Raw genomic sequence first — 17,583 nt, forward strand, 5'->3', positions numbered from 1 at the left:
GCAGCCACATCTGGCCCTCCAGATGTTTTAATTTGGCCCTCAAGCTCCCGCTGGTGTGTGGGGTCAGGGGCTTGCCCTGCTTCGTGCGGCTCCCAGAAGCAGTGGCATCTCCCCCCTCTGGCTCCTATGCACAGGGGTAACCAGGGGGCTCTGCAAGCTCCCCCCCCCCCCAAGCTCCGCCGCTGCAGCTCCCATTGGCCAAGAAACGCAGCCAATGGGAGCTGCAGGGGTGGCGCCTGTGGACGGGGCAGCGCATAGAGCTGTCTGGCCACGCCTCCATAAAGGAGCCAGAGGTGGGACATGACGCTGCTTCTGAGAGCTGCTTGAGGTAAGCGCCCCCTAGAGCCTGCACCCCTGACCCCCCACACACACATGCCCCAACCCCATGCCCCAGCCCTGATCCCCCTCGTGCCCTCTGAACCCCTTGGTCCCAGCCCAGAGCACCCTCCTGATCCCCAACCCCTCATCCCCAGCCCCACCCCAAAGCCTGTACCCCCAGCCAGAACCCTCACCCCCCCGCACCCCAACCTCCAATTTCGTGAGCATTCATGGCCCGCATTCGATACCAGGATGTGGCCCTCAGTCAAAAAGTTTGCCCATCCCTGCCCTATAGTATCTGCCAAAAACAGCAAAATTACTTTTGTTTCGCTTTTAAATTGAGAGGTATCCCTTGGTGCTAATAAAATAAAATTGTGTATTTAGCTAATGAATGAATCAAGAGGAAATCTCTTGTCATTTTTATTTTTCTCCTCTCAATCTCTAAAGCAATTATAGTTTACACTTTATTATATAGTATAGTATAGGCTAACAAAATTAGCAAATTTTGGTTTTCAAAGTGAAGGAAGTTTAGTCAGTCAAGTGACATTTCTATATCTTTAAATACACTACAGTATAGTTAATATCAGTTAGGTAGGGGTTGTTTTTTTCATTTATTTGCTTTATCAATAATAGAGATGAGAAAAAATTCATATTGTAGAAAACATGCTTTTCAATAAGGCTGCTTCCAAATACAGAAGAAAAATCTATAGGAGTTAACTTAGCCATCAATTCCCTAGTTTTTACAGGCTCATGATTTTCTGAAAACACAAATTACAAAATTTGAGTTCCTCCCAGAAAGCAAGAATTATTTAATAATTTTTTTCAATTTAAATTCCTGAATGAATTAATTGAAATAACTAAAAATAGTAAATGTCTTAACCCAAAAGAAGTTAAGATTAATGTTTTACAAAATGTAAACAGAGAAATTAAATAATTCTGGACACTAAAATGCTAAAATTTTACAGACCTAAAACTGATGCTGATTTCTTCCAGGGTAGTACATACCAGTTCAGGTAAAATGGAAAAGGGGACATTTTATGATAGCATCATTACAGATCTCAAATGATAAGAGTAATCAGTATTTCAAATCTTAGCTTGGATGTCCTCCTTCAGCTACACTGATAGTGGCTTTCAGGGTCCGAAAGGCTCTTGTTTGGTGAACAGTAGAGAAGGGTAAAAGTAACCAGTGTTTCAAATATTAGTTTGGATATTCACCTTCAACATTTGGCTGTACTTTATTCAAAATTCTGCTTTTCTTGACATCAGTGAAAATGAATTTCACGTACAAGTGTCTTTGTAGTTCGGTCCATTCCCAGGAAGTAGTTTGTACTGAAAACTTCTGGAAAGGTTTTTTCCACAGTTGGGCATATATTGTGATGTAAAATGAAGAAGTGCACCCCAAAATCTGAGGATGCTGCATTGCAAGGAAAATAGTGTCCTGACTATCCATCATTCCAATGCAGCCACCTTTAAAGTGAAACATAACTAGGGCTGCGTGAAAATTGGAATTTCCATCCTGTGGGAAATTCCAATATTTCTACATTTGTTTTCATCCTAAATCTGGATTAAAAGTAGAAATGTGAAAAAAAAATTGAAAATGTTGAAACGTTTTGTTTTGGCATTCCAAAACTGATATTTTTTGTTTTAATACATTAAAACATTTCTTTTTTAGTCAATTCAATGTTAAGCTGAATGTTTCTAAGGGTCCATGATGTCTCATGGGGAGAGGTAGTGCTCACATTGTGCAGTAATCAGAGTTCTTTGATATCTGAAGTGGAGCACCTACAGGGACTCTACTTGAAGAGACGTTATTGACCTTGTGCAGTAACTGGAGTTGTTCGATACGTGCTCCTGTGGGTGCTCCTCTCTACCTGCCCTCCTTCCCCGCCTCTTCAGAATTTCCATTGTGGGACTTTGTGAGAGAAGGAACTGAGAGCAGTTTGCCTGTGCAGCCCTGTATATCCTCCAAACAGGGAACCAAGATGTGTAGCATGCATTTGTGGGCCGAACAGACTATCGAAAATCTCAGATCAAAGGCGCAGGGCACATGCACATCTATACCCCTGTGGGTGCTCCACTTCAGGTGATTCCTGAGTAGTATCCTCATATTGCATTGCCAATTGAAGCATCTGATCTAGAGGCATGAACCAGAACTTAATAGTTGGAGGAAGTAAATACAGAAATCAAGGTTGCAGTGCTGCAAATTTCAGTAACTGAAATGTCTTTGATTAATGCTATTGATGTAAACTGTGACCTTGCAGAATGAACTATTTACTCTAGAATGTCAACAAAGTTATAACATGCAATAATAATTCCAGAGATCAATCTTGAGTCTTTTTGGGTGGAGAATGCACATCCTTTGTACCTGTCCTCAACTGAGGAGAGTCTAAAAGACTTTCAGAACAGTTTGGTTTTGTCACGTTTGAAAGCTAATGCCCTTCTGACATATAGGGTACAAAAGGCAGCTTCTTGTCTAGTCGAATGTTGTTTTGGGGGGGAAATGGGAGCTGAACAGTCTGCTTAATATGAAATTAAGACACCTGAGGGAGAAACTTGGGATGTGGTCAGAACAATGCCTTTTCCTTGAAAAACACTGAAGGAGGGTCTCCCATCAAAGTCCCCAGTTCTCCAACCCTGTGGTTGGAAGTGATGGCCACCAAGAAAGCTGTTTTCATGGATAAATGAAGCAAAGAACATGTAACTAATGGCTCAAAGAGGTGTTTCGTAAGGCAATTAAGAGCCAAGTACAAATCCCTTATTGGAGTAGATTCTCTAGTCTGTGGAAAAAGATTAATCAGTCCTCTGAGAAACTGGAGGCTGTGGGTTGAGCAAACATTGAAAACCTTCTGTGGAGAAATGAAAGGCTGTAATAGCTGCCAAGTGAACCTTGACAGAACTCATAGCGAGAGCTGATGTCTTTAATTCCAACAGGTAGTCAAAGATGGTGGAAAGAGAAGAGTGAACGGAAGAGACTTGCTGATGGGTACACAAGTGGTGTTCTATGCCTATAGTCTCAGAATTTCCAGATGGGGTGAAGCGTCTGACCAGCATGCTGAGACAACAGACAGCAATGGGTTTGAAGTCTCACTGGTAGATGAGAAGTAATTTGAATGAGGTAAGGATACCAAACTCGTCTTGGTGCAATTAAAAGGACCCTGGGACTTGTCTTGTTTGATTTTGTTCAGTATTTTCAAAAGTAATGGTGTTGGTGCATATGCATAAAGAAGGCTTCTTGTCTACAAGAGGAGGAAGGCATGCCCAGTGACTGAGGGTCATGCTCAAGCAAAATTTCTTACACTTTTATGTTAAGGGGTAGTTGCAAAAAGGTCTACCTCTGAAATCCCCAAGTTAAGAATATGTTGTTGAAAGCTTCTGAGTCTAGATCCCATTTGTAATTTTGGGAGAAGTGCCTGAGCAGGTTATTGGCCATGGTGTTTTGAACAACTAGAAGGTAAGAAGCTGAGAGACTACCTTTCTAGCTATGCACCAATTCCAGAGTTTTATCGTTTCGGCACAGAGTTAAAGAAAAACATGCTCCTCCCTGACAACAGATACAAAACATGCAGGCTATACTGTCAAGATCTTGACTGACCTGGATCTGCTCAGAGAAAGGAAGTGAAAGCAAGCATTGCTAGCTGTTCTCATTTCTAGAAGGTTGATGTTGAGAAACTGTTCTTGGGATGACCACTTGCCCTGAACTGAGAGGCCCAAGCTGAAGGGGGAAGCATCTGATATTGTCATGAAGGTAAGGGACTTCTCAATAAACTGGATTCCTGCAGAGTCTTTGGAAGGGTCCTTTCACTAGCTGAGTAACTGCAGAACCCACTTGGGTAGACCCTTGTTTGTTCAGACTTGTTTGATACATAGACTATCCTGAATCATCACTGAAGGTATTGAAGATGTAACCTGGTGTTTTGAATTACAACACCACATGCTGACACACACCCCAATAGCTGAAGACCATTCCTTACTGAGGTTTCAGGGCTGAGCTGAATCCCTGAGATGAGTGTCTTTTGGGTGAGAAATCTGTTGGTAGATAGGTAAGCACTGCCTGTCACTGCATGCAGAGAAGCTGCTATGAAATCTATCCGAGGCACTGGTGTCAAAGCAGGCTTCTCAAGATTTAGCTGGAGGGCTAGTCTGTGGAATAACAAGATTATTCTTTTATTGCTGACCATAGCTTTAGATAAGACTGGCCCCCGAGCAACCAAATGTTGAGGTAATGGAAGACAATTTCTCTAAATGATGAAGGTGGGCAGCTACAACCACCATGATCTCTGAGAATACCCTTGGGGCAGAGGAGAAGCCCAAAGGGAGGATGATATATCAGTAGTGGTTGTGGCTGACTGCAAAGATAAAAAAACCTCAGTGAACCGCAACATGAAAATTGGCATCTCGACAGTCGACAGTCACAAACCAATCTGCAGAAATGAGAAAGGGGATTATAGCTGTGAGGATCACCATCCTGAATTTCTGCTGTTTCATAGAGTGTTCAGACATCTGAGATCTAATAGCTGTTTATATCCCGCATTCTTTCATGGACCCAGAAAGTACTTGAATAAAACCACTTTCCTCTCTGCTGAACCGGAACAAAGGCCTTACTGAAATCCAGGCAGATTAGATCTACATTTCTTTCATCTAAAAAAATCAGTTATATTCTCAAAGAAGGAGATCAGGTTGGTCCAGCATAATCTACCTTTTGTAAAACCATGTTGCATTTTACCCCAATTACCATTCATCTGTATACATCTCCTTGTCACCACAAGGCTCGCTTATTGTAGTTCCCTCTTAAATGGGCTTACAGCAAGGTTTCTTTATCACTTGCAGCTTGTTCAGACCACAACACAAAATCTGTTCACTGGTTTAAGGAACTGTGAAGATATTACGCCCACTCTACATTCTTTACACTGAATGCCAATCATCATCTAGGGATCCCACCATCATGTCTTATGTTGGCAGATAGTCATGTCTCTGTTGGACTGGGCCATGGGTGTGCAGCTATGGAAATGAGCATGGTATAAGAACCTAGATGGAATAGAACATACCCCCTCATAAATCCATATTAATTCATCTCTTCCCACTTTGAAGAACACCTAATTACTTCTACACTCTTGAAGTGTTTTTGAATGACAACTGCTGGACCTTTATTTATTAACTTTCCCTCCTACCCCTTCCCTTCATCTTGTCTTTTACATTATACAGTGACATTTTTCTTTTAATTAGTAATTTCAATCAGATTGTGATTAATATTTTATTGTATATTAATAAACTGTCTACTATGTTGAGTGTCTCAAATAAAAATGACTTTTTTAACAATTACCTATTTTAGTTTAAAATTAAATATTGGCAAAAGCATATTAAGACATTTGAAATTGTACCATTTTACTCTCTATATTAGACAAAAGAACATTTTTAGATACATGTGAAACATGCTTGTTGTTCTTTGACATAGATACAAAATGGAGAGAAAACACTTTTATAATACCCTATCAAAGAATGAATCTTTTGGGGTCTACTTACATCTTTAAGGGTAATAATATTTGGATGCTGTCCATAGCGCAGTAGGATTTCAATTTCCTCTGTTGGATCTCTTTTGCTCTTGTCAATAATCTAGAAAACGAAGCAAGTTTGTAAGAATAAATATTTTCTGAACACTGAAGATAGACAGACAGATATTTTCATTTGTACAAACGCACAACACTCCTCACTAATGTTTACAGGGATGCTGGCTACAATCAAGACTTGGTTCCTTGAGAGGAAGAAGAAAAAAATCTTTTGAAGAATGTGGAAAATTCTTCAGGTGGATAACAATACTGTTCTTAGGTCACAATTATTAATGTGAAGATGGCAGTAAATAATACTTTAACCATCCACTTAATAAAGCATAAAGCCCCTGACTTTGGATGTGTTACTGAATCCTGGATGGATGACATTGCTGGACTCATTTTAGTATGATTGTCTCCACCTAGGCACCTGGGGCTAGATCTAAAAAGGGACTTAACTTTTAGGCACCCTGCCACCCAGTGGGATCCACAGCCCTGAGTTAGCTACCTACACTCCCTATACAATGCACAAGGAGAGACAGGCACCTAAGAATGGGATCCGCATAAGCCAGGATGTTGAGTGTGGAGCCACCTAAGTTAGTCAATAAAAATGCTGAGGAGAAGGGCAGGTCCTAAGCTCACCCCTCAAAGTGAGTTAGGCCTACCTCCAGGCTACAGGGAGGTATCTGTATCTATCTCGGCTTGCGGGATTCTGAGCCATGCACCTTCTTCTAGTTAGGTGTCCACGTTGTTCCTTGCAAAAAACACCTGAGGAGGTGGTAGTACTGCCCCACGTAACCCCTGATAAGTTCTAGACCTGTGGTTAGAGCATTCACCTGGGATGTGGGAGACCCAGGTTAAATTTCTCTGCCTGATGTAGAGAAGGGATCTGAACTTGGGGTTTTCCCCCTCCTACTAGAGTACTCTATCCACTGAGCTCTAGGGAATTTTGGGGTGGGGGAGGAGGTGTCTCTCAGTCTCTCTATTGAAGCTTTAAGTTTCCACTGTATACAAATAACTGAATATGCACTGGGCCAGAGAGTGAGTGGCTGTTCTATAGCTCAGTGGTTAGAGCAATCTCATGGAAGGGGAGAGACCCATGTTCACATTCCTGCTTCACCTCAGGCAGAGGTAGGATTTGTATCTGTCTCCCACATTCCAGAGTATCATCCTAACCACTAGGCTATAAGTTATGAGGGCACCACCACAACCACCACCACCTGTTTTTTGTGCATTTAGACCTGATCTGAGCATGCCTACTGGGTTAAGAAAGGAGGACAGAACCTAGTTTGAGGATCATACTAGGGCTTAGGTGCATGCACCCTGGCAGAAACATAGGCTTGGTTTACAGTGGTGGCACCATGTAAGGTATGTGAAGCTACATGTGATAGTGAAAAGCAGGCTGTGTCCACATTGCATTGCACAGCTACATGCAACAATGAAAGATTCTGACGAGGAAGCAGCAGGCTCACTTTTGCTGCAGCAAGGACAGGTTCTGGCAGCTTCCCACTACTGGAACCTTTCACCGCAGCAAAGAGACTCTGGCAGTGGGGAGGCAGCAGAGAAAACTCTAGCAGCTCCCTGCTGCCAGAGCCTTTTGCTGCAGTGGGGAAAGGCTCCAGCAGCAGGGAGCTGCCAGAGCCTTTTCCTACAGCCTCCCCATGGCCAGAGGCTTTTGCTGCAACAGAGAAAAGGCTGCTTAAAAACAAAAAAAAACAAAAAACGAAACAGTACAGACATAAAAAGAAAAGGAGTACTTGTGGCACCTTAGAGACTAACAAATTTATTAGAGCATAAGCTTTCGTGAGCTACAGCTCACTTCATCGGCATCCGATGAAGTGAGCTGTAGCTCACGAAAGCTTATGCTCTAATAAATTTGTTAGTCTCTAAGGTGCCACAAGTACTCCTTTTCTTTTTGCGAATACAGACTAACACGGCTGCTACTCTGAAACCTGTGATAGTACAGACATAGGAACCACTGCTGGGGTATGTAGGGAGCTGTGCAGGGTATATATATCCAGCTTTCTGGTGTGTTTGTACTCTATTCACCTAAGCAGCTCCTCATCATCTACACTGCTATTTAAATACCTAGGGGACTTTAACAGTGGAAATTTAGGTACCTAAGGACTCTAAGTGCCTACAGAGTTAGGCAGCAGCTGAGTGGGAGTTTTGAGGATCTCAGTGATGCCTTTATGTTGGACTTAGGCACCTAAACCCTTTTATGGATCTAGCCCTGGGTGCAGCAGGAGATATAAGAGAAATGTGAAACCAGAAAAGGGAAACCCCCTGGGGTTTTCAGGTAAGCGTTAGATGCTTATTTGAATCTATCAAAAACTATGAGGTTGCCCTACACCAACCATCCCTCCTTTAACAAGCACTGTTTTCCCCAACCTTTTGTCTTCTCGGGGGGAAGCCTTATGACTTGCTAACTCACATTTGGTATAATTGAAAATGTCTGGTGGGTTCAGTTTTGCCATTTGCCACTGAAGAAAATAAGCCTGCTCTTCCTCATGATGCACTACTTTTTTTCCTCTTCCACCTGAGTTGTGAGGTTTTCCCTGATGTCTCCTCCCTCTTTTTATCTCTTATCCCTTTCCTGCATGAGGTTTTGAAGCCATTGCTTCTAGCTGAATCCTTCTTTCCCCCTGCCCACTCCACTGCTTTCCTTCCTCATGCTTTCTCTCTGCTTCTTGAAGAAGAGGAGCTCCAGCAGAGGCAGCAGGTAGTAATAGCAACAGAGAAGGAAATGAGGCAGTCTGAACAACAGTCCTAAGGGCTTGGAGAAGGAACAATAGTGCAAACACCGCTCTGTCCCAGCTATTCAGGACAGAGGAAGCTACCTGGGTAACCCAAGCACAAAAAGTCAGATTTACTCCTGATAGAGCAGATCAAATTCCCATATAAGTTGATTTTAATGAAAGAAAAAAGCATTTCTGGGGAAAAGTTGGTAAATGTTTTCTTTCATAATTTGAATGTGCTGAATCTGAAAATGATGTTTACCAAGCTGAATTTTGTACTTTAAGATAAGTAAATACAAAAAAGAACATGGCTACTGTTGCTTACTTAAAAAAAACAAAGAGTGCTGGAGAGATATTTAATATCTTTCCTACTAATATTACAGCAGAACCAAAATTCAGTGAAGATGTCCTGAGAGATGATTTAATGATTGCCTGTCAGATTTGAAAACACAAGCGCAGGATATGGCACTTCCCCTCAAACGTCAATTTGAAAATGCAAAATCTGACTGGCCAAGTTTTAATGAAAAGCACAGTAACAATAACTCACCATTAACCTATTAGCTTATGCTCCAATACGTCTGTTAGTCTATAAGGTGCCACAGGACTCTTTGCCGCTGTCACCATTTAACTGAATACAGTTACATGCCTATCATTTGGTTCCCCGGTCATGAAGCTGATACACTCAATACTGTGGTAAAAAGATTTGCACAAGTCACATGTTATTTTTAGGGCTGTCAGGTGATTAAAAAATTAATCACGATTAATTGCACTGTTACGCAATAATAGAATGCCATTTATTTAAATATTTTTGGACATTTTCAAATATATTGATTTCAATTACAAACAGAATACAAAGTATATAGTGCTCACTTTATTTGATTACAAATATTTTCACTGTAAAAAACAAAATAAATCGTATTTTTCAATTCACCTAATAAAAATACTGTAGTGAAATCTCTATCATGAAAGCTGAACTTACAAATGTAGAATTATGTACAAAAAAACCTGCATTCAAAAATAAAATACTGTAAAACTTTAGAGCCTACAAGTCTAGTCGGTCCTATTTCTTGTTCAGCCAATTGCTCAGACAAACAAGTTTGTTTACATTTGCAGAAGATAATGCTGCCTGCTTCTTGTTTACAATGTCACCTGAAAGCGAGAATAGGCGTTTGCATGACATTGTTGTAGATAGTATTGCAAGATATTTACATGCCAGATGCACTAAAGATTCATATGTCTTCTTGTTTCAACCACCATTCCAGGAGACATGCGTCCATGTTAATGACGGGTTCTACTTGATAACCATCCAAAGCAGCGTAGACTGATGCATATTCATTTTCATCATCAGTCAGATGCCACCAGCAGAAGGCTGATTTTCTTTTTTTGGTGGTTTGGGTTCTGAGTTTCTGCATCAGAGTGTTGCTCTTTTAAGACTTCTGAAAGCATGTACCACACCTCATCCCTCTCAGATTTTGGAACTTGGCACTTCAGATTCTTAAACCTTAGGTCGAGTGTTGTAGCTATCTTTAGAAATTTCACATTGGTATCTTCTTTGCATTTTGTCAAATTTGCAGTGAAAGCGTTCTTAAAACAAACAACATGTGCTGGGTCATCATCTGAGACTGCTATAACATGAAATATATGGCAGAATGCAGGTAACACACAGAGCAGGAGACATACAATTCTCCCCCAAGGAGCTCAGTCACAAATTTAATTAACGCATTATTTTTTTTTAAAACAAGCATAATTGGCATGGAAGCATGTTCTCTGAAACCATGGCCGAAGCATGAAGAGGCATATGAATCTTAAGTGCATCTGGCACATAAATATCTTGCAACGCCAGTTACAACAGTGTCATGCGAATGCCTGTTCTCACTTTCAGGTGACACTAACTAAGAAGTGGGCAGCACTATCTCCTGTAAAGGTAACCAAACTTACTTTTCTTAGCGAATGGCTGAACAAGTAGGAGTGAGTGGACTTGTATGCTCTAAAGTTTTACATTGTTTTGTTTTCGAGTGAAGTTATGTAATAAAAAACCTACGTTTGTAAGTTGCACTTTCTTGATAAAGAGATTGCACTATAGTACTTGTATGAAGTGAACTGAAAAATACTATTTCTTATGTTTATCATTTTTACAGTGCAAATATTTGTAATAAAAAATATAAAGTGAGCACTATATACTTTGTATTCTGTGTTGTAACTGAAATAGATACATTTAAAAATGTAGAAAAACATCCAAAATATTTAATAAATTTCAGTTGGTATTCTATTAACAGTGCGATTAATCACAATTAAATTAATTGTGGTCTCCATATTGGAAGAGAAGATTGAAGGTCTGGAGCAACAGGTAACGACCCTGCGTTGTATACGAGAGACTGAGGATTTTCTGGACCAAACTCAGGATAGCCTTCTAGGGGCACAAAGCTCTAAAGATGTAGAGCAGGTTGCACAGAGGAGCCAAGAGGCCAGTGAAGAAGCTTGGCAACATGTGACCTCCAGAAGAGGTAAGCGGAATGTCCGGGTTCCAGTAACACAGACACAGGTAACTAACCGCTTTCATGTTCTCTCCACAGGTACCAATGCGGAGAGTGGACCAGATGATATGTCTGGGGGGAGAAAGCGGAAGGAGACTCCGCTGGTTGGGAGGCATGAGATGCGATGTCCTGAGGTTGGGGGTTCCACGACCACCACTCCCAAGAGGAGAAGGCGGGTGGTGGTGGTCGGGGACTCTCTCCTCCGGGGGACTGAGTCATCTATCTGCCGCCCTGACCGGGAAAACCGAGAAGTCTGCTGCTTGCCAGGGGCTAAGATTCGTGATGTGACGGAGAGACTGCCGAGACTCATCAAGCCCTCGGATCGCTACCCCTTCCTGCTTCTCCACGTGGGCACCAATGATACTGCCAAGAATGACCTTGAGCGGATCACTGCGGACTACGTGGCTCTGGGAAGAAGGATAAAGGAGTTGGAGGCGCAAGTGGTGTTCTCGTCCATCCTCCCCGTGGAAGGAAAAGGCCTGGGTAGGGACCGTCGAATCGTGGAGGTCAACGAATGGCTACGCAGGTGGTGTCGGAGAGAAAGCTTTGGATTCTTTGACCATGGGATGGTGTTCCATGAAGGAGGAGTGCTGGGCAGAGACGGGCTCCATCTTACGAAGAGAGGGAAGAACATCTTTGCCAGCAGGCTGGCTAACCTAGTGAGGAGGGCTTTAAACTAGGTTCACCGGGGGAAGGAGACCAAAGCCCTGAGGTAAGTGGGAAAGCGGGATACCGGGAGGAAGCACAGGCAGGAAGGTCTGTGAGGGGAGGGCTCCTGCCTCATACTGGGAATGAGGGGCGATCAACAGGTTATCTCAAGTGCTTATATACAAATGCACAAAGCCTTGGAAACAAGCAGGGAGAACTGGAGGTCCTGGTGATGTCAAGGAATTATGACGTGATTGGAATAACAGAGACTTGGTGGGATAACTCACATGACTGGAGTACAGTCATGGATGGTTATAAACTGTTCAGGAAGGACAGGCAGGGCAGAAAAGGTGGGGGAGTAGCACTGTATGTAAGGGAGCAGTATGACTGCTCAGAGCTCCGGTACGAAACTGTGGAAAAACCTGAGTGTCTCTGGATTAAGTTTAGAAGTGTGTGCAACAAGAGTGATGTCATGGTGGGAGTCTGCTATAGACCACCGGACCAGGGGGATGAGGTGGATGAGGCTTTCTTCCGGCAACTCACGGAAGCTACTAGATCGCATGCCCTGATTCTCATGGGTGACTTTAATTTTCCTGATATCTGCTGGGAGAGCAATACAGCGGTGCATAGACAATCCAGGAAGTTTTTGGAAAGCGTAGGGGACAATTTCCTGGTGCAAGTGCTAGGGGAGCCAACTAGGGGGAGCGCTTTTCTTGACCTGCTGCTCACAAACCGGGTAGAATTAGTGGGGGAAGCAAAAGTGGATGGGAATCTGGGAGGCAGTGACCATGAGTTGGTTGAGTTCAGGATCCTGACGCAGGGAAGAAAGGTAAGCAGCAGGATACGGACCCTGGACTTCAGGAAAGCAGACTTTGACTCCCTCAGGGAACAGATGGCCAGGATCCCCTGGGGGACTAACATGAAAGGGAAGGGAGTCCAGGAGAGCTGGCTGTATTTCAAGGAATCCCTGTTGAGGTTACAGGGACAAACCATCCCGATGAGTCGAAAGAATAGTAAATATGGCAGGCGACCAGCTTGGCTTAATGGTGAAATCCTAGCGGATCTTAAACATAAAAAAGAAGCTTACAAGAAGTGGAAGCTTGGACATATGACCAGGGAAGAGTATAAAAATATTGCTCGGGCATGTAGGAAAGATATCAGGAGGGCCAAATCGCACCTGGAGCTGCAGCTAGCAAGAGATGTCAAGAGTAACAAGAAGGGTTTCTTCAGGTATGTTGGCAACAAGAAGAAAGCCAAGGAAAGTGTGGGCCCCTTACTGAATGAGGGAGGCAAGCTAGTGACAGAGGATGTGGAAAAAGCTAATGTACTCAATGCTTTTTTTGCCTCTGTTTTCACTAACAAGGTCAGCTCCCAGACTGCTGTGCTGGGCAACACAAAATGGGGAAGAGATGGCCAGCCCTCTGTAGAGATAGAGGTGGTTAGGGACTATTTAGAAAAGCTGGACGTGCACAAGTCCATGGGGCCGGACGAATTGCATCCGAGAGTGCTGAAGGAATTGGCGGCTGTGATTGCAGAGCCCTTGGCCATTATCTTTGAAAACTCGTGGCGAACGGGGGAAGTCCCGGATGACTGGAAAAAGGCTAATGTAGTGCCCATCTTTAAAAAAGGGAAGAAGGAGGATCCTGGGAACTACAGGCCGGTCAGCCTCACCTCAGTCCCTGGAAAAATCATGGAGCAGGTCCTCAAAGAATCAATCCTGAAGCACTTAGAGGAGAGGAAAGTGATCAGGAACAGTCAGCATGGATTCACCAAGGGAAGGTCATGCCTGACTAATCTAATCGCCTTTTATGATGAGATTACTGGTTCTGTGGATGAAGGGAAAGCAGTGGATGTATTGTTTCTTGACTTTAGCAAAGCTTTTGACACGGTCTCCCACAGCATTCTTGTCAGCAAGTTAAGGAAGTATGGGCTGGATGAATGCACTATAAGGTGGGTAGAAAGCTGGCTAGATTGTCGGGCTCAACGGGTAGTGATCAATGGCTCCATGTCTAGTTGGCAGCCGGTGTCAAGTGGAGTGCCCCAGGGGTCGGTCCTGGGGCCCGTTTTGTTCAATATCTTCATAAATGATCTGGAGGATGGTGTGGATTGCACTCTCAGCAAATTTGCGGATGATACTAAACTGGGAGGAGTGGTAGATACGCTGGAGGGGAGGGATAGGATACAGAAGGACCTAGACAAATTGGAGGATTGGGCCAAAAGAAATCTAATGAGGTTCAATAAGGATAAATGCAGGGTCCTGCACTTAGGATGGAAGAATCCAATGCACCGCTACAGACTAGGGACCGAATGGCTCGGCAGCAGTTCTGCGGAAAAGGACCTAGGGGTGACAGTGGACGAGAAGCTGGATATGAGTCAGCAGTGTGCCCTTGTTGCCAAGAAGGCCAATGGCATTTTGGGTTGTATAAGTAGGGGCATAGCGAGCAGATCGAGGGACGTGATCGTTCCCCTCTATTCGACACTGGTAAGGCCTCATCTGGAGTACTGTGTCCAGTTTTGGGCCCCACACTACAGGAAGGATGTGGATAAATTGGAAAGAGTACAACGAAGGGCAACAAAAATGATTAGGGGTCTAGAGCACATGACTTATGAGGAGAGGCTGAGGGAGCTGGGATTGTTCAGTCTGCAGAAGAGAAGAATGAGGGGGGATTTGATAGCTGCTTTCAACTACCTGAAAGGGGGTTTCAAAGAGGATGGCTCTAGACTGTTCTCAATGGTAGCAGATGACAGAACGAGGAGTAATGGTCTCAAGTTGCAATGGGGGAGGTTTAGATTGGATATTAGGAAAAACTTTTTCACTAAGAGGGTGGTGAAACACTGGAATGCGTTACCTAGGGAGGTGGTAGAATCTCCTTCCTTAGAGGTTTTAAGGTCAGGCTTGACAAAGCCCTGGCTGGGATGATTTAACTGGGACTTGGTCCTGCTTTGAGCAGGGGGTTGGACTAGATGACCTTCTGGGGTCCCTTCCAACCCTGATATTCTATGATTCTATGATTCTAATTGTGATTAATTTTTTTTTTAGTTAATCGCGTGAGTTAATTGTGATCAATCAACAGCCCTAATTATCTTCAACAGAAACATGTTGATCAAGCACTCTTCCCTGCTCTGATAGACCTAAAATGGACTGTACCAGAATGTAAAGATATCCTGATTACATGCTTAGGAGGTCTACATATATCAGTGAACTTCTAAAAATGTTCGGGCAGAATACACATGATTCTGGACTGTTGAACATGTAGACTGAAAATGGCATTTCAGGTAGATAAAATGATAGAGCATGTAATTTCTGGTAAAAATTATGCAAAAGCCACTTATGCTTATAAGATCACTATACACGGCAGTGTGGCAACTCTTATTACCACAACTTCTGAGCTATCTATAGCAAGACAACAAAAAACTCAAAGAGAAACTCCTGGATGTTGCAAAATCTGAGGCTGAGGAAGATTACAATAACCTAGTGTCTATTCGGTCATCTGCAAGTTTCTGTGACAAGATGCCATCATTTGTGCTGAGCAACATGGACAACCATCCCAATTTGCAGTACTGGTGGTAGTATGTGTGTATCCTCCTCCTGTTCCCCAGAGCTCAATGAGATGGAATTTGGAAGCTTCATCTGTATGCCTTCAAAAGAATGCTTCTTTTCTTTCACCAATATGAACACACAAATTATGCTTGATGGGGATCTGTGTACTTAGCAGAAATGAACCAGTCCCCTCTGGAAGTACTTATAGAGTTCTACAGAGGCAACTGGGTTGTGAAAGGTTCCAACCACAGATTCAAATCAGGTAGACCCAAACCATTCCCAAGCGTGGCTCAATGCCATCTGAAAGGAGGAATTAAAGCTATCACTGGAATGGCCTCAGCACTCAGCAGATGGGCTCTCTCGTATAATCTACGTGTCCGAATTGCAGCCCAAACCAGAAAACTGTTCAGTCGTGGGCTTGATGACCAAATGAGTTACAATGAATCTACACCAGCACAAAAGCAACATGATTATGATGATGAAAATAAAGTATTAATGACACTTCAAAGATTAAAATTATTCACTACCAACACACTGCAAAACATTGCAACAAAAGTTTTGGCCACAGAAGCAATTCAGAGAATTTTGCTGAACGCGGAAACATTTGGCTAGGAGTAACTGAATAACTTTGTTCAGGAAAGGCTCATGACACCAGAGAAACTAAGTGCCCATACCAAATTCCGTGACCCACTGAGCAAGACAAGGGCTCTGAAGTTTTCCTCCCTCCATGCAGTTGGAAAAACAAAGAAAAACAAAGACAAGGTAGTCACAATACAAATTGACAGTCTCTTACTACAGTGCGTAATTAATGCCTATAATGGAGGAGGGGTGGTGGATCTGCATAAAATATTATGTCATGAGCTAATGCCAATTCCTCTTGATCTTGCTGAGGTAAATAGGCATCTTAAAATTGGAAATAAGTCTGTTATGTTACTCATTTTAACCAGAAAGAAAAGGAGTACTTGAGGCACCTTAGAGACTAACAAACTTATTTGAGCATAAGCTTTTGTGAGCTACAGCTCACTTCATCGGATGCATTCAGTGGAAGATACAGTGGGGAGATTTATATACACAGAGAACATGAAACAATGGGTGTTATCATACACACTGTAAGGAGAGTGATCACTTAAGATGAGTTATTACCAGCGGGGAGAGGAGGAAAACCTTTTGTAGTGATAATCAAGGTGGGCCATTTCCAGCAGTTAACAAGAATGTCTGAGGAAGTGGGGGATGGGAGGGGAATCGTTTTACTTTGTGTAATGACCCATCCACTCCCAGTCTCTATTCAAGCCTCAGTTAATTGTATCCAGTTTGCAAATTAATTCCAATTCAGCAGTCTCTCCTTGGAGTCTGTTTTTGAAGTTTTTTTTGTTGAAGAATAGCCACTCTTAGGACTGTAATCGAGTGACCAGAGAGATTAAAGCGATTTCCGACTGGTTTTTGAATGTTATAATTCTTGACCTCTGATTTGTGTCCATTTATTCTTTTACGTAGAGACTGTCCAGTTTGACCAATGTACATGGCAGAGGGGCATTGCTGGCACATGATGGCATATAATCACATTGGTAGATGCACACGTGAACGAGCCTCTGATAGTGTGGCTGATGTGATTAGGCCCTATGATGGTGTCCCCTGAATAGATATGTGGACACAGTTGGCAACAGGCTTTGTTGCAAGGATAGGTTCCTGGGTTAGTGGTTCTTTTGTGTGGTGTGTGGTTGCCGGTGAGTATTTGCTTCAGGTTGGGGGGCTGTCCGTAAGCAAGGGCTGGCCTGTCTCCCAAGATCTGTGAGAGTGATGGGTCATCCTTCAAAACAGGTTGTAGAGCTTTTAGTTGGGGGCTGAAGGTGATGAATAGTGGCGTTCTGTTACTTTCTTTGTTGGGCCTGTCCTGTAGTAGGTGACTTCTGGGTACTCTTCTGGCTCTGTCAATCTGTTTCTTCACTTCAGCAGGTGGGTACTGTAGTTGTAAGAATGCTTGATAGAGATCTTGTAGGTGTTTGTCTCTGTCTGAGGGGTTGGAGCAAATGCAGTTGTATCGTAGAGCTTGGCTGTAGACAATGGACCGTGTGGTGTGATCTGGGTGAAAGCTAGAGGCATGTAGGTAGGAACAGCGGTCAGCATCAAGCATTCTTACAACTACAATAGCCACCTGCTGAAGTGAAGAAACAGACTGACAGAGCCAGAAGAGTACCCAGAAGTCACCTACTACAGGACAGGCCCAACAAAGAAAATAACAGAACGCCATTAGCCATCACCTT

At 43.1% G+C, this 17,583-nt stretch overlaps 1 protein-coding gene across 5 annotated transcripts in view; it reads right to left on the reverse strand.

Moving 5' to 3' along the window:
- The window catches only part of RPS6KA3 (ribosomal protein S6 kinase A3), a 132,658-nt gene that overhangs the window by 20,096 nt on the left and 94,979 nt on the right, over window positions 1-17,583 (reverse strand). For all 5 annotated transcript variants that reach the window (XM_043504731.1, XM_038398566.2, XM_038398557.2 and 2 more), the window contains one exon: window positions 5,839-5,928. In XM_043504731.1, the coding sequence (XP_043360666.1) occupies window positions 5,839-5,928 (90 nt within the window). The remainder of the gene's footprint in view (window positions 1-5,838; window positions 5,929-17,583) is intronic.

The sequence above is a fragment of the Dermochelys coriacea genome, chromosome 1 (assembly GCF_009764565.3).
Source record: "Dermochelys coriacea isolate rDerCor1 chromosome 1, rDerCor1.pri.v4, whole genome shotgun sequence".
NCBI classification, from domain to species: Eukaryota; Metazoa; Chordata; order Testudines; family Dermochelyidae; genus Dermochelys; species Dermochelys coriacea.